General features: G+C 37.9%; 1 protein-coding gene across 3 annotated transcripts in view; it reads right to left on the bottom strand.

The window, feature by feature from the left end:
* Positions 1-519: 519 nt before the first annotated feature.
* The window catches only part of TOX (thymocyte selection associated high mobility group box), a 216,039-nt gene continuing 195,293 nt past the window's right edge, over positions 520-21,265 (bottom strand). For all 3 annotated transcript variants that reach the window (XM_005517133.3, XM_088055531.1, XM_088055529.1), the window contains 3 exons: positions 12,338-12,724; positions 3,316-3,467; positions 520-1,436 (listed from right to left, as the gene is read on the bottom strand). In XM_005517133.3, coding sequence (XP_005517190.1) covers positions 1,400-1,436; positions 3,316-3,467; positions 12,338-12,724 — 576 coding nt within the window. In that variant the 3' untranslated portion in view covers positions 520-1,399. The remainder of the gene's footprint in view (positions 1,437-3,315; positions 3,468-12,337; positions 12,725-21,265) is intronic.

The following is a 21,265-nucleotide window of genomic DNA, read 5'->3' as shown; positions in this document are numbered from 1 at the left end:
CTTTTGGTAATATGTTTATTCCACTTGACAAATTAACAAAACATAATGAAGTTTCAAGAAGCAGCATTATGCAGTTTTATTCAGTTAGTTTTGTTGGTCCAAGTCTTAGTTTTGGGCAAGTTAGTTTTTTCCTGCTACAATGCTTTAAAAAGGGAATTACTTAAAATACCTGTTTTTCTTTTCCTTAACAACCAAAGAAATAGAGAAATAGTTCTTGGTTACCTTCATTTTCTGCCAATAAAGCAGGTTTGTTGTTATATTTGTCACTGTAAAAACTAAATAAAGTATTCACATCAGTTGTGAACAATTTGTGCCAGCAAAAGTTAAAGCGTCAAAGAAACCTCTTTAAAATGCTAACAAATTTACTTACAAACACCTATATTTATTATTTCATAAATAGGCGCAACAGGTTCCATAAAAAAGATTAAATACAGACACAGTATGAAGAAACAATAATACATAGCCATATGTAGAGGTTATAATTTAGCTGTCTCCAATCTGTTTCTGCATCTAATAAAATATCAGGTAAGCATTTGGCAGTTTTATACATAAAAGGACTTAAATGACGTTTACTAACCAGTACACATAAAGTGATTTTCTTTAAAAAAAAAGCATTTTTTTAGGCAGTACAAAATAAATGTGTTTGCTCTTTATCAACATTAGTTTTTTCTCCTAAGTTTTTTTGTATTTATTTCATGAGACAAAGCCAATATTTTTAATTAATATAATTTGGGACTACTTTACTTATTTTTCTCCAAATACTTTGAAAATATAGACTATCAGTCAGTTGTTTAAAAATGAAGTAAAAATATGAATGTTTGCCAATTTTACCCTTATTGTGAAATCAATAAACTGGAATGAGCCAGTTTCAATTACAATTAGCTACAAAAACATTCACATTTTATACTCTAGGAGAGTGTAACATAGATGCTATTTACAAACTTGCTATGACTGCTACATCAAGCCATTTAAAAAGTCTTTAGTAGTTTCATATAAACACCCATTATGAAAAACCAATGGAAAATCCAGGACTTTTATCCGAGACATCTACAGTTGCTAAGGCAGTTACTACCGCAGCACTTCACAGCAAAAACCAACATAAAATCTGAATGGTCCAAGTTTCCTTCAGGGAAGAAGAAAAGCAATGTCCGTTAAAGGATCTCAGGGCAGGGGTGGAAAGGAGAAAGAAAGAGAAAAAATGGGAAGAAAAAAAAAGAAAAAAAGAAAAGAAGCAAGACTATTTTTTCCAGAGTGGGTGACCCACAAGCTCAAATAGTCCTAAGTGCTTAGCAACTTGTATTTTCTAATAAAATGCAGAACTGCCTTGACTGCATAAAGCAATCCATGATGAAAAGACTTCCCTGCATTCCTCAGTGGAAAGGAGAGGTGTTTCAGATTTTCAGGTAAGGTAGAGTGCTTTGTCCCTCTGCATGCCCCTGTTCAAAGAGAAAAGAGAACAAATGTGATTTTTTTTTTTTTTATATTTGAAAAATTTTTAGTTCTATTATTCTCTTCTTCAAAAAAAAAAACAGCTCCACAACCCCACTGCATGTCATTAATTCCGAGCATATGACTGAAGTACAGCTGCATTGCCATGGTTATAATAAGAAAAAATCATAGTGACATATAGCAACCTGGAGATCACATCTGGCTTTAAAACTGAACAGGGCTGGGACATGGGCTTAAACACTGGTTTGGGATAACCTGCACTAGTGGGCTGGTAGCACTGACTATCAAAAACTGCTTGGAGCTTTGGATTTAGCACAGGTCTTGGAATAATGCTCCATAAGCACCCTATAAGAAGCAACCACTTTCCTTAGAGGCAGGAGAGCTTTGTTGCATGAACATGGGTTTCAGGCACTTACTGAGCCTCTGGCATATCTGATTTACTAGTACAGATATAGCTAAAACATGTTGGGATGGCAGGTTCAGGTGAGCACTTGCAAGGGGACAGCAGAAGCTTAGCAAAGACAGTTTAAGTCCACACACATGGATTTACAAAAGCTTATCTGCACAGAGTAGGCTATCTACAGGCATATCTGCTCAGACAAAGATGCTGGGGATGGAAAGTTATGCCCACTGCACACCTGGAGAGCACTTCTGGGGACAATGACACATTGCTTTTTTCCAAAAGAGACCAGGAATGAAATCCACAGGTGGCTATGGCTCTTTTGACAGAGTCTATTCAGTCTATTCAGAGCTCATTGTAAGTGGCTGTAAAAGTCTGTGGGCTGGATAGACTTCTACAAGGGCCTGCAGCACATGTCAAGACATGGTGATAGAGCACAGAAGTAAAACTGTTCTGCTGAACAAGTGGGCAAGTCATGGGGCAACAGTGATAGGTACGGGGAAGAGTGATGCTGCTGTTCAAGTCTGCCTCAGTGCCAGCAGGTTGTAGCAAAGGTGTTATACTGAACTAGAAGCCAGAAAAAGATTTTTATTCAGTTCTAGTCTGAGTTCCAGAAACACTTTAGAACCATAAGGCAAGTGAAATTCTCTGTTTAAGTAAATGTAATGGGTGAAGCTGGTTTTTAGTTCTGCTTTCTGTTCATTTGTTTGGGCTAGATTCGGCACTTTGGGAGCAACAAAGAGCTTTCATCTGCCATTTCTCTGGGGAGTCATGCTAAGTCAAGGCAAAGTTAGGCTGGTGGGCACAAGGCACAACATCTAAAATTGAAAACAACATTTAAAAAGATACCTTCTGTTCAGTCTTAAATGTTTCCGGGCATTTCCTGGCACTGTAACATGGCTCCACAAAAATCATGCTGTCAGAAGTTGAAGGTTCAAAGGGGTTACTAACCTTTTACTGAGGACATAGGGCTCCTACAGGCATGCTATTTTATTTCTGGTTACTATCATGTGTTCTTCATGCCATTCTCTTCCATGTATCTTGAATCCCATGTATCAGTCATGCTTCTCACTGATGTGGTTTTTCATGACCCAAACTAGTACTTTTCATGTCCCAGACTAGAAAATAGTTCATGTCATTTGCCTCTCATTGAGACACAGTGATCTTAAAACTTCTTTCTTACTCCTCCCTAGGATTTTAGCTCTGATCTTCTATGGAATGCAAGTTCTCTGAGATCTAGAAAGTGTATGTGCTGTGATAAGGTGATAACAATGTCTATTAAATATATGTATTGAACACTTGTTCTCCCACAACTGACTAACTGCCGAATAATAAATACAGGGACATCAGAGATGCACTTCAGAAACACTGTAGGGAAATGAGCAATAATGCTGATCCAAATTCTCTATCATATACTTGTGTCATGAATGTTGCTCAACACAAGGTGGCATTCACTGGCTGCTTACCCATTACTGCAGTAGTCATTATTCCAGTCCACAGTCTGTGCTGGAGGATTTCTGCACCCTGAACGAACATACTCCATTGCTTGGGTAACAACTTGTGCAGCAGTTGATGTTGGATTGATGATATTCTGATAATCAGGCTGAAGAGTAAATCCCTAGAGGAGAAAACAAGTATATTACAAAGTATGGAAAAAAAGTAACAGGTTGGGTGCATTTAAAAAAGTAAAAATGCAGAGTGTACTGTGAAATGGTAGAGAATACTTCTTTTCCAGGTGTGATTTCAGTTATAAAACCTAAAATAGGCAAAAATGTGTAGGTGCTTCTTAAGTTTTAAAATCTTTCTTCGGTTTGAGAACTGAAACACTGACAAAGCATTGTTCACTGTTACATAGTCACAGGATGGAACTAAAGGAGACAGAGCAGAAACAATTCAAAACCAAGGGAACAACTCAATCAGCACTGGGACAAAAAGGTCTGTTTGCTCCTTAGAGCTTCCATTTAGATTAAATGTAAGCATACACACTAGTCACTAATTCCCAGAATATGCAACAGAATCTTTTTGAAGGATGTAGGCAGCAGGTGGCTGACTGTTTTATTAGACTACACCTATTCACGTATTGTTCTCAAAACCCTTTTTCTTCATTCAGCCACAAAGGGACCATCTGCTGCTTCTTTTATTTGCACTTCTCTCTCAACTAAACGGAAATTCAACCAAAGCTTTTTAACAGTTGTTGGACTAATGTAGTGAAAGTAGCACAGAATAACTTGCTTTTGAAACCAAGGAGACGAGAAAAAAAAGTGGAAGTTACAAAGAGAGATCTAACCTGTGCCCTGAATCTTCTGTCATATGAAAAGTTATAATCATTTTTAGGTCTTTTGATATATTCTGATGTTTAAATATTGTATTTCAAACCCAGGAGAACAATTGAAATTTCAAGACTAGTGTATCTAGTTCACCCTGTACATCGTGTTCCTGTAAATTAGGAAGAGCTACATTGGGTAAAATCATGGGAATGTTGTATAAAAGCAATCAATGTCTGCTGAAAAAAACCCACCAGACCAAACTTCTTCCTGGGGCAAGGGCATACAATCCCCACTCAAGTTGACTGGATGCATAGCTACTAAATCAGAAATGGAACTTGCACCAAAATGCCTAGTTTGGAAACTCACTCCTTCCAGCCAAAGCCCACATATCAAATAGATAGAATTAACTCTCTTAGCATTTAGTTAATTTAGTGTGTTGTGTGTGATTGCTTTCCTTATGCAGCCTTGATCAGGACAGGGTATTTGTGGACAGATGTTTTTTCTGCAGATTTAAGAAGGTAGCCACACTACCTTTTGTCAAGAAAAATGAATGTTCTTGGCTTTTGCTTGGCCCCCTTTATGCACAGAAATTACCTTCCTTCAAATGGTACGTCACTTCCTCCTTCACATCTCTCTTCCTTAGCTGTTCCCTGAGGTCCTGCAGGTGTTTTGCCCCACCTCTCATGTGCACTGCCACCTCACTCCACTCATCCTGTTCATGGGTTTTAGTCTAGACTGTAAATGACTGCAACTTTATTCCTTAATCTTTTGCACATGGAGAATATCCTGAGTAACACTTCAGTGCCTTAAACACTCTTGGAAACCTCACTTTGTACCTGATGACTCCAAGAAACAGAGTATTAGGAGTGAGCAAGTTCACAGCTGAATTCTGCATCTAGTTACCATGTTATTTATATACCACACTGCTAATGAGATTAGATAAAACCTTCCCGTGGTGGGTTTTACATCCATGGGGACCGTAAGCCCCACGTTCTGCACACTCCCTTTTCACCAGGCTCTAAACCTATGCTGCAACCTGCAGAGACAGCCCCCATGCCTGCAACAGATCCAAAGGAAACAGCAATTGAGCAGATTTCCCAATGACTTTAATTGGAGTTTTGTGTAATTAGAAGGCAGAAAATTTGGGTTTGTATACCATTGTCATCATTTTTATACAAAACATCAACCATAAGGCCTTTCTAATTTAGCTGTCAGAGGAAATCAACCACAGAAACACATCCTACCCTCAGGCACTCAGATTTACCTTTGGTAGCAAATCCCCTGATCTATCATATATACACGAAAAACACTCTATAGGGACAGTAGCCAGTTGCAAAGCAGGCTACAGAGTAGACACAGAGACTCAGATACTCATAAAATCATAGGATGGTTTGGGTTGGAAGGGACCTTAAAGATCATTTTGTTCCAGGCCCCCTGCTTTGGGCAGGGACACCTTCCACTAAACCAAGTTGCTCATAGGTCCACCCAACCTGGCCTGGAACACTTCCAGGGAGAGGGAGCATCCACAAACTCTCTGGACAGCACTCATGCAGCAAGGAGACAGTTCCTTCAAATCAGAGCAAGAGACCACCAGTACAATATCCATTCCATTTCTTCTGGAATTAGGATAAATAGCTTAGATGTCAGAGAACGGTCCTGTATTTCAACTCAGGAGCTGGGTGCAGATGCATTCTCATATTCTTTTCAGGTTTTCTGTGTGACCACAGCCAAATTGCTTTGTCTCTCTCCCAGCAAAGCACATGTGCACTTGTGTTTGGACTGCATTGGTACCTCTCATGTTAAGGTTGGGGCTGCAGAGCCAAATTTAATTCTTCTACCTGAAAAATAAGGCGTAACAACGCTTTCATCTTGTACCTGGCAAGTCTATTTAGTTTATGGCTGCCTGGGATTGGGGCCTGTTTCTTAGGGCACACACAGGTGATAAGGGCTAACACGGTGCAGGGGTATCTGAGCCAGGCTCCAGTCCCAGAAGGGTCTCAGTGGTCCCTCTGGGGGGTTGAGGGCTACCAGAACACCTGCACTGTGGGTGATGGAAAGCATGTTTATTAAAGCAAAGTCATTTAGTCAACCTCAACTCAGTATGACTAATAAAGTATGATACTGTTTCAGATGCAAACAATAATTACTTCAGCTTTTTCATCAACAGAGAAAGCTCTGAAAATACAGATCTGTACAACAGAGGGAAACAGCCTTGTACCAGGCTTGTGGTAAATATTTGGGTATTATTTATGTAAGCCCTTAACAAACAATGATGAAATAAAAAGTGCTCAAAAAATGAGTGCTTCGAGGTCTAATTAAACAATGCTGAATGTTTTTGCATTGTAATGCTCAAGAGAAAATCACCAACTGTTTTGCAACATGCCTAGAATTTTAAATTTCATTTTCTTGTCCCAGATTGAAATAAAAATAGGGAACTTGATAAAGATTAATTCGATGTCAGGAGGGACATTTGCTCTTTAATTAGATTTCTGTAGCCCTAGCAGTTTCGTTGTGCCACTGTAGCAAGTCCTAAAAAGCCTGCAGCAGAACTAAAGAGTGATCCTCATCTCCACACTTTACCAGGAACTAATTTCATTTCCTGCCTGTCTGGAGAGGTATTTTCAACAGGCATCAATGTTTTTGTCTTCACAACTGATTTATTCATCAATCTCAATGTGATATTTTAAACCTTTAAATTACATCCAAATCCTAAAGCATCTGTTTATTACACAAGGAAATTGAAAATCTGTCTGTGTGATATCATACAAAGATTTTTCCTTAAGGTTATAAAGGAAGTTGACAGATATTAATGATTTTTTTTTCCCTTGACCTCATTCGAAGACAAAGCTTAACAAAAAAGAAGAAGAAATCTGGACAAATACAGCATGTTCCTGAGTTTGCTGTATATAAAATATATACCAGAAAAAATGAGGTTATTATTTTTGGCAGGCTATGCAATCATCTTGCTGTATACATTTATTTTCTTAAGGAAAAGAAATACCTAAAAGTAGACTGAAATGAGTTATTATTTAAAAAAAAAATAAAATGTGACATACATTAATCTTCTGGTGCTTTGTTATGGATACGTACTTGCAGCCATGGTTACTAGACATTAAAATCTAGTTTTGCTTCCTCCACCTGTGAACTGAAATGGGACAGAGGTGGACATGGAACTCACCATCCCATGCAATGCTTGGGTGAAGGATTTTGAGCAGGGAAGGTGATGCTTCCAGTAGGGCTACTTAAAATTGTTCCTTAACAAGTTCTGGGTGTATTAAGGAGGGAGAAAATCCTCAGTCTCATCACTCTTCACAGCAAAGAGCACAGTGAACAGGCTGGATAGCAGGGTATGCTCAGAAAGAGGCACAAATGTCCACTTGAGTAGAGAAAGGAAAGAATAACCCTGCAAGTAAAAGCAGGCCGCAGCTTCAGCTGCTGCTTCAGCCTGAACTTTGGAGAAATTGTGCTGATTTGAATGACAAGGGTTAATAATCAGATCATCTAAGGCCAACTGAGGAAAAATTAAACATCACGTTAAACCGAAGAAACAGACTGGAGAGAAACAACTCTGTATCAATTAAAAAATTATACAGTGATAAGATTCTCATATGAGCATTTAATGAAACAAAAATCATGCTCTTCAAATCTAATGTGAGTCTTCCTATGTGTCAAAGGTGGATAAAACAAAAACTACAGCAGAGCAGATTTTGACTTTGAAAAGTAAAACTTTAACACAGCTCCTGTTAATGATATTTAAGAAAAATATAATACATTTCAGAATTAGAAGCTAAAGAAAATAAAAATCAGGATCTAATTGAAATCTAAGTATGAGAACAGAACTAATGATCTTTTTTTCTATAGTTGAAAGGATTGTCACTGTAAACAAGCACCCCAAAGGTCTGCAGTAGTGACCCTTTTTTAATTTATTCATTAACTGTGGGAACAGAAGAGAAAAAAGACAAAATAATCTATTTCCAAGAAGTTCCAATTTAGATAACTCAAAATAGAGAAGATTGTTTAAAAGAAATGAAATAATAATTACTAATGCTAGGCATATGACTGAAATGCTAATACAAAAATTTTACATTGCATTTCAGAAAAATTTGGATGCATTACATCAGCTGCATACTCCACAGTGTTAATTGATTTTAAAAATAACAGAAATTGTGCAGTCACTGAGGATTTTTGGCTACCAACACTTCTGATTTTCTTGATGTTCTGTAGTTTTTGTGGATCCTCAAAGGAGACTGCCCTTCTCCAGCTGGCAGTCACTCTTGATTTGGCAACTGTGCACGTGCAGGCAAGGAGTGCTGGATATGGAGAAGGACATGCTGTTCCCTGTAGAGCTGATGAAGATCAGCTCATTGTTCTGGAAGCAATGGGAATAGAACTCTCTCCCCAAGTCAGCACTTCTTATCAGTCCCTCCTCAAAGTTTGCATAGAAGAGTTTGTGAATTTCACGCACAATGGTTTTTGGATAACTGTGTTCCTGCCTGCCAGGACTATGTGGTTTTCCTTGGAGTTGGCAGTCCTTCAGATATACTAAAAGGTGGCTTTTGATATGAAACTATCCTTTTCCTGGAGAAAATGTCTGACCAAATGTCACTGAGCCAGAGTTCAAGTGGGGGAGAGCAGGGATTCGCAGAGCTGGCTACTGTTGTGTCATATTAGTGAGCCATGAACTATTTCACCGAGAGATATTTGGAAAAAAAAGGGGGGAAAAAAAAGAGAGAACCCACAATTGATAATTTCTACTTCTAACATGCCTCCAGCACAGTCTGCAATGAAGGTGCCCAGCCAGCTGAGCGTGCCAACACCTGCAGTAGAAGACTGCTAGGAAGCTGTTGGCAGACTTACTCTTCTCTTGCCTATTAAGCTCCATGCTGCAGTGTGACATGACAAAATTTGCCTCTTTTTTTCTTGTAGTGTATTAGTCTGTTTAGTATGAGTAGTGCTGAGGTTTCCAAAGAGGAAAATGACTCCTGCTGCAAGTCACTCCCTAGGGAGTGGTATGTTAACCAGTTTCTGTTCTTGCTGCCTTCATAGAGTCTTTGGAAAGGCTTACAGTGGCCATACCTAAGCAGGGAGGAAATAAAACAACTTGAGGGAAGAGGAAGTGGAAAAAAATTGGCTTAAAGGCAACTATTTCTCTGCCTTATCAGAATTCATATTCTCCCATTCTTCTTGGCTGTCTTTTTATGCAGGACAGTGTTCTACACAGTGTTGTTTGGGAGTGAACATCACATCTAGACCTCCCTTTCCCTCCTCACCATAGGCCAGACAGATGGCGAGGTACTTCCTCTTTCTCCTTACTGCTGAGCTTCTTGACTCCTTGACTGAGCTTCTGGGAGAGCTCCATTTTTCTCCTATTAAATCTTTTCCTCTTAAAAAAGATCTGTGATTACCAGAATATTTGCTCTATTTCAATCAGAAAGGAGAGCAGAGTCCTTTGACAATTGAGTCAGAAAGAGGCCCTTACTTTCAGGTTGTAGTCTCCTGACTTTCTGCTATTTGCCTCCTGGTGACCAACCTGTCTTTGTTCTAACAGAGTGTGGAATCCTGGTGTTGTGTTTTCTACCATTTCTTGACTAAAAAGGGTCATACCTAAGAAACTGAACAGGATACCACTATTCTGTTTTGTCACGCTAAATCAAAGTGTTGTTAGTACACCTCTAGCCCTCTAATATAATATACATTTTGCTATATTTAAATTCACTTCACAAACTCTATAAGCTGATGCATGCCAAAAAAAAAACCAAACAAACAAATATTCCAAAGTGAAATGACATAGATTTTCCAGAGTTCAAGAGCTGCATTGCTGTAAAGCAAAAGCAGAAGTGTAAGAAATATAAATTGGCTTGTAGATATTACACAGTGTTTCAACAGACATGTAGATTGGCAGTGCACCATTTCAACTAGTAACAAGCATCTTGAGTGAAACAGAAATATCTCACCACAGTATCTTCATTAAAAGCATCAGCCTTTCTGACTAAGGAATATGAGTTGCTAAAAAGCATTTAACATTAAATTTTGTGAGTTTAACAGGAACACAGAGGTACAGCATTTTTTACTTAATTATAATTGTCCTTAGCTAGAAAAAAGACTCATCATGATAAAGGTCTAAATTCTGACTTGTAGAGACCTGTTTTCTACAACCAAGTGTCCTTTTTTCTTAAAACAATTAAACAATTAAAAAATTAAAAAAATTTTTCTTAAGCTTCAAACAAGTCAACTGCATACCACACATCTCACAGATGAATGAAAGTACTTTCAAACTGTGGATGCACACACCTTATGCTACAAGCTTGCAACTTGGCAAAATAAAACATTAGCAGATTCATATTACATTATCTTTTCTTTGGTAGAGAGTTTAGAGTAATGCTTAAGTGTTTAATCATACAAAAATTATATTTTATGTATAAATATGTAAATGTCAAACATCTACACTACATCTTTTGCTAGTCCCAACTATATTATTAATTCACTAAACAGAGACAGGTTTTCAAATCTATTTAGTAAATTATGCCTAATGATTCTGAAAAAGACATAAGGAGTTCTTCTGCATTGGACAAGTAATATACAAGTGACACTGAAGCTGGCAAACAATCTGAACTTGGAAGACTGAATCACTGTGCAATAAAAACTTGTTGAAACATAGCTATAGGATCTCAACAGGTTGCTGTCACAGATGTAATTTCTCATGTTTAGTAAATGAACCTGAATATTGCTTTGTCTCTCACTGCTCTGAGCCTTCAGCTTCAACCAGGATTCCTCCAGGCTCAGGATCTCCAGACATACCCTCCTGGGACTTCCTCTAGTTAATACCAGCTGCCCAGGCTTGGGATCAGCTCCTGAATTTCTCTGAGACTTTAGCATGGTTCTCCTGGAACACTCAAACTAACTGGAGGAAAACCTCCATGAATACATGACTTCACATATGTGTGCTCATAAGTCTGTTGAATCTGCTTTCTTTGATAGCGAAAAATTAAATTCTAGGACTAGGAAAAAGTTGTGAACTTCAGGAAGTTTTTCTTCCTGATTACTCCAAATCACTCCTGAGATTAAGATCAAAGTCTCTGAATACATCCAAATTATCCTGAGCATACCTTGATTTTTCTTCTGAAGAACTAACTTTATCAGTCAGAAAGATTGCTTTCAATGCTTTTGGGTTTTTTTTTCTGCTTTGGATAATTTCTTTCCCTGTTAAATTGTTCTCCCAGCAAGAATCTATGGTTTGTCTTCAAGTATTCCCAACTCTAAAGACCAGTCTTGAGATGAAATGTTTCTGGCTTGGAAAGCAAATGCAAATGTCTTACTAGCAATTTTTTAGACAAATTTAAAACATGGAGCAAGTTCATGACTATGTTTCATCAGCCAGTAGTGACAAGTTTTGTGTATACAAATTTTGTAGATTCTTGCAATTCCATTCAAAGAATTTTCATTTTAATGCCACTTTGCAAAGCAAGATGTTATTATTGATAGTCAGATCTCATATAATACAAAAGGAAATTTTCTCTTATGAAATCAACAGTTTATCTGCTCTCTTTATATTCCTCTGTAAGCCTGGAAGACACAATACCATGGATGGTCTGCATTAACTCAGAACTCGTAGGAAATACATTGAGAATCAACTATCTAAAACATTCAGAGTAGGAAAAAAAGCCCCAAAAAGCCCCATATTGGGATCATGGACATAGCCCATTTATTTCTAGTAAAAAGAAGGTATATCTATTTAGCAAAATGAAGTTATCAATGTGGCATAACGTAACACACTCATATTCACTTAATCTAGCATGTTCAACACAACCTGGGTTGCTTTATGTTTCCTCTGACATCACAATCAGGACAAGGATAACAGCATAAGCATAAGCATAAGCTACAATCATATCTTTTTCTAGACATTCCTGCCTTTTGTTTGCAAAGAGTGACTCCTGAACGTTTGTTTGCATTTCACAGTTTCAGGGTAGTCACAGATTTGCAGATGGATCTATGGACAACGATGGACATTGTTGATACTTCTGCAGTTTTCCATCATCTACTTAAACTCATTCATTTGTTCTTGTCCTTGAAAGACTAAGCCTATACTACCATGGTTTTGGAACCTGCAAAATTACATCTAATCTAAATCTCTCACACTATGCCAACCTCTGGACGACTCCCCTCCCCACGCCCTCCCCAGAAATAAAATAATTCCCCGGAGAACTGAAAAGCTCCAACTTACTTGCTGCATTGTAGGTGAGTGTAAAGCAGACTGGACCTGCATTGGTAGCTGGTTTCCAATGGACTGCTGCATTGGGATCGGCTGGTGCTGCTGGATGTTGAGATGCTGGTGCAGAGGGGGGCTAATCTGAAGAGGTGGCGGTGGGGACACAGCCATGTTTGCTATGGAAACAGTCACTGGCATTTGGTTGTTGGGCTTGGGCGCTATGTTCCTGGGGATATTGGCATGCATGGCAGTGATGTGAGGATTCATTCCCTGTTGTTGGTGGTAGTGGGAACCGAGGTACAGTGCAGAGTGAGCCTGGGCAGGCCCATGAAACACTGGCTGCTTTGAATTCATCATCTGAGGTTGTGGGGAGGCTTTAACATCCACAGGTTCGCTGTAGCTCTGTTGGGGAAAACAATAGTCAGAAAATACTTAGAAGCTACCAAATATGGCTGTTCTACCCCCTGAAGTCTAAGAGCCACACACCATAGGCAAACATTTATCTGGACCGTCGAATTTTCCTTGAAATGGAATTTGGTTATTATTCTAGAAAAGTAATTAATCCCTGTCACCTTATACTTTTGTCTTCAACATGGTAAAAAAAAAAAAGTAATTCAGGTCCTTTGTTTCCTGGTCTAGCCTGGCATTTTCTTTTTCCAAGCTTGGAACTGCCATCACTGATCTAATATCTTACACAGCCAAGACAACCAAGGTTGACACATTTTTTCACGTAAGCAGCCACTATTACTGTCCTCAGATTTCATGGCCTAGCTGAAAGGAGAATTAGGAGGGTGGGTTACAGCAAAACTCTGTAGTGATTTTTAAAATATCTTGTTTTCCCATGCGCAAACCATGGATAAGATTTTCAGGGCCTTTTATCATATACATTGATATTGCTAATAGTTATTTATCAGTTAGCTAACATGATGAAGAAGCTAAACCCCGTTCTCAGCTGTTTTACCGCATGGAACAAATACACTAGTTGCTGTGCCAATGCCTTTAATTTGAAATATTTTGTGTTGGAATGCTATCCATGCCATCAAACATATTATGTAGGCCATGAATTAAGAGAAATAGGAGTAGTCTGAATAATTTCTCTTTCAGCAAAACATGCTTTATTATTCCAATTCATAAGGCCCCAAAAATTCTGTCTAAAACTTATGGCTATATAAATGTTAGCCTGCACCAGATATAGGGAAGTTATCTTTAGTCTAAAGCTAAAAGAATACTGCATAGAATACGAGAAACTGCACAGTTTTCAGAAATATTGTGGCCTACTTTCTTAAAGTTACTAATAATAAAACCTCTCCATTAATGAATATGAATTTTAATAACATTTTTTGTTCTAATATTTATAACTTGCTACATTTGATTAAACTCAATTTGCTCAATTGTTTTTCATACATTTATTTTCTTAGACATCCGGAGTGCTAACTGTGTGCTCAAATAAATTATGAAAATAAAATTAAGAATTAACTCCCATATGCTTATAGGTGGGAATCATAATTTGAAGTTAAGTCATACTGGGATTAATATTCAGTGAAAGGTGAAACATGCTGGAATAAAATGGCAGAAATGTCCCTCTGGAGAAAGTCACTTTGTCAAAACAAGGCTGAAAGACGCATACATGCCCTTATTCTGTGATCTCCGTGTCATATTTGCTCAGTTTACAAGTCAGAGTAAGTTTCATGTTACTCTCAGCACTCCAGGGTCAGTGAAGTCTATTTGTATTCTTTCTGAGGGATGCACCATCACCAACAATCTGTTGACACGAGCGTTACTGAAATTGCTTCATTATATGCGATGATAAAGATGAGAATGATAACTTCCTTTTCCCTATGTATAACTGCAGTTCCATTAGCAAAAAACACCCTTGTTTTCTTCAGTAAATGAAGGAAAATTAAATGAATATGAAAAAATTCATGCAAATCTCTGTCTCTGTGGATCTGCCTAGCTCTGCTTGCGTGTGGGTGTACACGTGTGCTATATGTATTATGTGCATGTTTGCAGGATACAGATGCAGACATAAAAGCCTGAAAGTAGCTGGAAAACCTGCTGATTTGGATATTATTTTTTAAACACCGAATTAATGTTCATGAAAACATGGGAAGAATTTTTCCCCTCTCTTTCCAGCTGAATTTTTAGAACACTCTCGTGAGTGTAGAAGCAACGACTGGCAAGTTTGCTGAAATTTCAGCAATTCAGAAGGTTTGCTAATTAGCAGCATGGTCAGGAGACTCCTTTTTGGGTGTTCCATGCTTATTACATGTTACAGGAGGTGCAGGCTATGTTCTTCCTTGAGAGACTTGGAAGTTTTACTGAGAGCAGTCCCCTCATGGAAACAGCTTGTCTTTCCATGATGTAGCTGGCAGGCTCTGTGTGGTCCAAGCAGCAATAATTGCTCCTGAAGTGTCTAAGGGAAGATTGGCTAAACTAATCCTCCTGGTGAGGTGAGTGCTGCAAAAAAGCCTTTGCTGACATACTGATACACACTTCTATTTCATTTGTAACTACAAAGATGCTGCCATACACCCCTTTAACAAAGATTCAGGGAACCAATCTAATTACTGGACAATTCTGAGTTCACACATAAATGGTGGAAACATGGCCCACGCTGATAAAATTACAGACATATATAGATATTATAATTTGATACTTTAAATGCTGAATTATGTTAAGAGGAATTGCACAGTCTCTGGTCATAGATGAATAACACTTGTTACACCTCTGAGAAGAGCTCTGCAAAGTGATCAAAAGGGACAGTTTCAGTTGTCTCAAGCTATGAATCAGCTTTCTATATGTTTCACTACCTCTTGATCCAGTAAAAAGCACAACACTTCAGTTTAAGAGCAAGTATTTTGCTGTAACTTTGGGATGCTTTAAATCATATGTAATCTTAAACCAAATTGTCCAATATCAGTGTAAAACACATTGATAATATCAGTTACTGGAATCTTGATAAACAAACCCATTAAATGCCATTCTCCAGTATACTGCACTTCCAGCTTTTTTCTGCAGCTGGGTCAGAAACACAGATAAGTATTTCTGGAGCTAATAACATAGGTGATGCCAAGTGTTTCAGCTTTGTGATGTCACTTTGCTGTGAAATAAACCAAGAAGCACATATGACACATAGGTCACACTATGATTTTGGGCCAAATTTCTGCTTTCACAGACTAGAATGGGCATTGCACTAGTCCAGTGCAGCATCAGACAGCCTTAGACAAGGACTTTTATTATGGGTAAAAAATGGAATTAAGAAAGTATGGATTTGACTGTCCAATATGGGCTTCAAATGCACAGTTATGTTCCCTACTTTGCTGGTTGAATTTCAGCCAATTTTCTCTTGACTTATCTCAGGAAAAGAGCACACAAATAATTTGAACAGTTCTCCCAAACCTCTAATTAATCTGCCCCAAACCAACACAGAAAATTTACATCACTAATTTGTAGGACAAAGTTCTAGGATCAAATTCAGATATATTGCAGTGGAGACCAAAATTACAAATCCATACACACGGGCCACCAAACACCAGGGCTTAGTAACTCCTAAATGCTAAAAAGTCTTCTACTAGACATGTAGTGGGAACATCTTCCATCACTACTAGCTGAAGAATGGTGGTGTAGACCCACCACTAGAGGGTGACAGAATATTATATTTAGTTAATGGTAGGCGGTGGTATTTTACACGTACATTAGTGAACATACACTAGGGTGACAAATTAGTTTTTTGTAACAGTCCTTTGAGTCCTTTGAGTGGCTTGTACTTGTTCTGGAGAACAAGTCAAAGCCTTGCTGTAAATCTTCACATTCTTCATAGTCTAGAAGAAGGATTTCCTATGGACTTGCCTCTCCTTCTAACATCATCACCTATTATTCTTGTCTAAATAAATTTTTTTAAAAAATAATAAAAAATCATAAGGTGAAGACAAGGTAGGTAGACCAAGGAAGAATGGTACAGAGAAAATATGACTGCCTTTCAGGCACAACACAAATCCACTTCCCAACCTCTCCTCCCAAAGAATCTGTTGTTTTACTGAAACATGAAGAAAAAATGGGAAGAACATTTTGAAATCCCAAAAGAAAGATAATGAAAGTAAAAGAGAAATGAGAAAAGGGAAGGAAAAAAATAAGTACTACTGTAATTCTGATTATAGTAACTATAATTATATAAACTAAAATTACTGGTGGTGCATGACTTTTGGTTCATAAAATTATCTTATTTGTATAATATTTTCAAGAAAGTGTGTGATGATACAGATGAGTGCTGTTCTTAAGAGAAAGCGTTCAGGATTAATAATTTTGCACAAAGTTCGAAAGGGCTGAATCAAGTTCTTCCTCGTGATTTTCACCAAACTCATGACTTTCCTTCCAATTTTAGTGTAAAGAGAGCTTTCCCATGCACCTCTATTCCCCTTCTATGTTCCAAAACTCCTTATGCTTTATTGCCAAATTAAAGAATTAAATTAGGAATAAGGGGTTAAGCATTGCTCACTTAGAGCAATAGTTGTGCTATTCTTTTCTGGGTCTAGTGGTCATTCTTATCACACTACATTCAGGCACAGGGAGTGTGTCTATTCCTTAGAGGAAAGTGACATTGGGATTTCCCTCATGCCATCCAACTCACTCACCAAATTATTTTTAGTAAAGACATCCTGCTCAATTTGTTATAGAAAAAATAGCCCAGATGATGCCATTTTGGCATCTCCACAGGTCCATTTGGGATATAATTTGAAAACTTTGAAACACTTTGAAAACTCACCCTTTACACTCTCACCTATGTATTGGTGTAACCAACCAGCTCCTGAAACCTACAAATGGGTATTGATTCTGTTTCTAAATTGTGTCTACCTCCCGGCTACTGTTGGAGATTCTAATCCCATTTCTGTTGGAACACAAACATCCATGTGGTTGAAAGTAAAGCAAGAACATGTTTTAACAAGGCAGTACTCTAAGAGCCTGGTCCTCAGACTACTGAACTTAAAGGAAAATCTGTTTGGATCACAGCCCAGCACTGTTACTGTTACTTAAGTATCAATGCCTGGATGTCCATTTCATTTTTCATGAAAACCAGGTAGGATCTGACTAACAGAGGCTGAGGACCATTCTCAACTGATGATCACTACTTTTGACCTCTGATCCATAAGAAGTGTACCTAGAATCTACAAGTGCCTATACTTATTCCCGTTTTAACATGTAAATGCAGTTTCTGTTAGAAATGTTGCCAGCAAGTAGGACTACATAGATGTATTCACACATGATCTATATGGAAATCTTCAACTTACTTAATTTATACATGCTTCATATTCAGAATTCTTATCTACTTGTCCTGGGTTGATTATGATGTTAAATTGTATCCCCATTCGTCCACCTAACTCAGACACAGGTTTTGTATTCTTAAAATTCCATCTGAGAGTAAAAGTGAGTGGAAAAGAAGCACCGAGTCTGTTATCAGAGACTGTACTTGCTCCCCCCGCATCGGGAGTTTTGACTACAGCACAGACAGACAACAAGACACAGATCGCCTTGGCTTTCCAACTAGCCGGAGCAGAGAGGTCTTCCTGGACTGTTTTCTTTCCCTTTTTTGAAACGAATCGAACCTGCTCTGGACTGGGGACTCGGGAGAGCACCAGGAGCTTGCACCCGTGGACTACCGGGAGCCCAGCCTGGGCAGCGGCATTTTCCAGCACCAGAGGGACTGATAACAGAGCAAACACCCACAGGAAAGAGACCCTCTGAAGTTTGTCATCTCTTCTGAAGGGCGAGAGGTTTTGTAATGTGATATCATTCATTTTTGTGCTGGGTAGTGCTGTGCCTGTGAAATAAACAGGTTTTTTCCACTTCTCTCAGAGAAATCTCTTCCCGAACCGGTTGAGGGGTGGGAGAAAAGGGCCACGTGAGTTTACTTCCCGGGGGGAGCCCCCATTGGAGGTTTTCTCCCAAATTTGCCCTAAACCAGGACACTACTATAGAATAATATGTGAGAATTAAATAGATTTTAAAATAATTTCACTCTAGTAAGTAGTGCTCAACTAATATTGCTTCTTGCAATGTAAAACTTAATGTAAAACTAAATCTTAATGTAAAACTAAAAAGTCAGTGTTGTCTCAAAGAAACCAGAGATGTTCTATTTATGGAGAAAAAAGGGTATTTTTCTTGTTCTATTGATTTCAGAAAATTAATGATCAAAGCCTTCCAGTTGGAGCAGTATAATTTCAGTTGTTTACAGATGAGATATTATCAAAATGCTTCTTTATTAATAACACCAATTAAGCCCTCCTTTGTTGTAAAATATTCAGTAAATACATTCAGAACATTCTGTAAATGTTCTTGGTACTACTGGATGCTTATATGTCCTGTAAATATATGCTGAGAGACCTTCTCAAGGGCAAAGCAAGCCTTATGGCCAATATGCAAACAACAAACAGTGCAAACAGCTTTACTTGTGGGCAAACAAAATAAGTTTTTTTGGTTTTGTTGTTTTTGTTTTTGTTTTTTTTTTACAAAGCCATAATGGTGCAACATAGTTCTATTTTAAATGAGAAACAGATGTTTCTCTTTAAATGAAAAATGGAGGTCTGGCATCCTCTCTCTACAGACTGGAACATTTAATGTGTGAGTATTTCAAAACCTGGAAAATAATATGTATCATCAACCCACGTAGTTGCCACACTGTCCGTTTTCATGATGGTGCCATGCTCACACCTAGTGACTGCTGTCTGTCCTTGAGCCATGCTGAGGAATCCAACAATTTTCAGAATCTGTGACCAAAATGAAGGTTACATTCAGGAAACAGCAGTGATTATGTCAGCTGGTACCAGGATGGTCCAGGCTGTGCAGGCTGTGATCAAACTTAGGCTGGCCTGACTCAGCTTAAAAATGAGTTATCTTCAGTACTGTGACATTAAAGAGGCAGATAGAAGGAAATTGGCTGCATATTTATGCAGCCCCTACAAAGCTTACCTAAGCTTAAGTTTGCATCTGCTGTCTTTGCTGTCTCTTTGGTGTAAGGAGCATCTTGAATTGTTTATTCCTTCTCTCAGCTTTTCTGTGTTCACATAATCCTGTCTGTTTGTAACATTTTTGACATTTTAGGTCACTTCCAACCCCAAGCCTGTCGTTGAGAAGAATTCCTTTTCCTAGCCCGCATGGGCTCAGCCATTTTATTAATACCCCTGTGAAGATGTTTTTGAGCAAATGACTTCTCTCCAGCACTGCTTTCTCCTTCTGCTTAGCTCTTTAACTCCTATAGAGATCCCTTTGATTTAACTCTATCCACCCCAGCAGATAACTCATATGCATACTTGCAGTGCAGCTGCCTTCCTACCTAAGTCACAAGAGGCTCTCAGCAAATGACGTTTCCTATTTTGTTAATTCCAGTCACCTAGTGCAATAACAACATCTGGGACCCCAGAGAGTTCAGAAAGCTTTTTGACATATTCTTGATGTTTCAGAAACAAAGGAGTAAGCCATGGGTTGTCATCTATAATTAGTCAAGGTGGCTCAGAAGAACATCTTCAAATCTAAATATACATTTTGTCATCATCTACAGAGGATTGTCATGGATTCATTTAGGATATGTAAGTAAAAATGGATGTTTTATGAATATAACCTGGGTACATGTGATAAAGAATATGCAACTTTAATTTGATACAAGTGTTTTAATTCCCCAAATGGAAGCACTAGGCTAATAGTTAAATCTAGTTTTATTAACCCACTTCAAAAACAAATATAGTTCCTCTTCATATCAAAATCTGGCTTCTATCAAGATCAAGACATTTCTGGCACTTTTTGGCAGAAATTATGTGAGAGCATCTCTCAGTTTTTGCACTGCTGAATGTAAAGCATCACATGATTTAGCCTCAAATCAAATTCATGGCACTAACTTAAATATAGTTTGCTCTTTATTTTCAGCTGCAGTAGATCATTGGTTTCTTTGCTAGAAAAAAAAAAACGTTTGGACTTGTGTTATGATGAGATTAGACAAATGTTTTATAAATACATATTTACTTAAAAGATACTCTGACACATGACATATTTGCACATAAGGGATTTAATTTACAATTCTTTGAAAATTTCTGACTACATCATAATAACTCCAAAAATAATGAAAGAATAAGGTACCACAGAAACATGAAGTACCTGCTTTGGAAGCTTTTCATTATATTTTTTTTCCATCTAGCAATTCTAATGGAAAAAAGTAAAACATGTATGTGTATGTCATCATTCTGGGATTATTTTGTTATTGATTTAAGGGAAATATTGTCCTATGCCTTGTAGTACTTTAATAGCTACAAAAAAAAAAAACAAAAAAAACCCCCATCAAATATAACTATATTTTTTTTTATTCTTTCTCTTATGCTTTCACTGAGAACAGCCTAATTGGTTTATGAAATTCCAAAAACATCTGCATGGACTAGGGCTAGATGTAATGTAGGAAAAGCTGTTCTCAGAAGCAGGTGCCTCTTTGCCAGCAGCAGAAGGGATGCTGCTCTCCTTGCATGCAATAGCCAACTGGTTAAAGCACTGACCAGGAGACAAAACAGTTCAGTCACTAACTTGTCAAGAGATATTAAGAATTTTATTCCCAAAAGAGATGTCCTAAACCCCAGCAGTTGCTTATTTCATGGAGTGAGCCAGGATACAGTGCCCCCCTACATCTGAAGCTTGGCCACTATGAAGCTATGCAGTTACAGAAAATAAATTGTGGAGAGAGCACACCTGCACACACACATTAATTTAGGAGTTGGGAAATAAATGATCAGGGAGACCTAACATATCGTATTGCCTTTTTATATGTTAGGCAAGGGCTCTCACCACATACATATATGAAACTGGAAACTAATATTAATTTTACAATTTTAGTTTTGGGTTATTTTTGAGTTTTGCTTTTTGTTTTGTTTTGTTTTTTGGTTGGTTGGTTTTTGTTTGCTTGTTTTGTTG

This window comes from Pseudopodoces humilis, chromosome 1 (assembly GCF_049639895.1).
Source record: "Pseudopodoces humilis isolate 2021_Gansu_Grassland_sample_001 chromosome 1, ASM4963989v1, whole genome shotgun sequence".
NCBI lineage: Eukaryota > Metazoa > Chordata > Aves > Passeriformes > Paridae > Pseudopodoces > Pseudopodoces humilis.
This window is presented reverse-complemented; position numbering and strand designations above follow the sequence as displayed.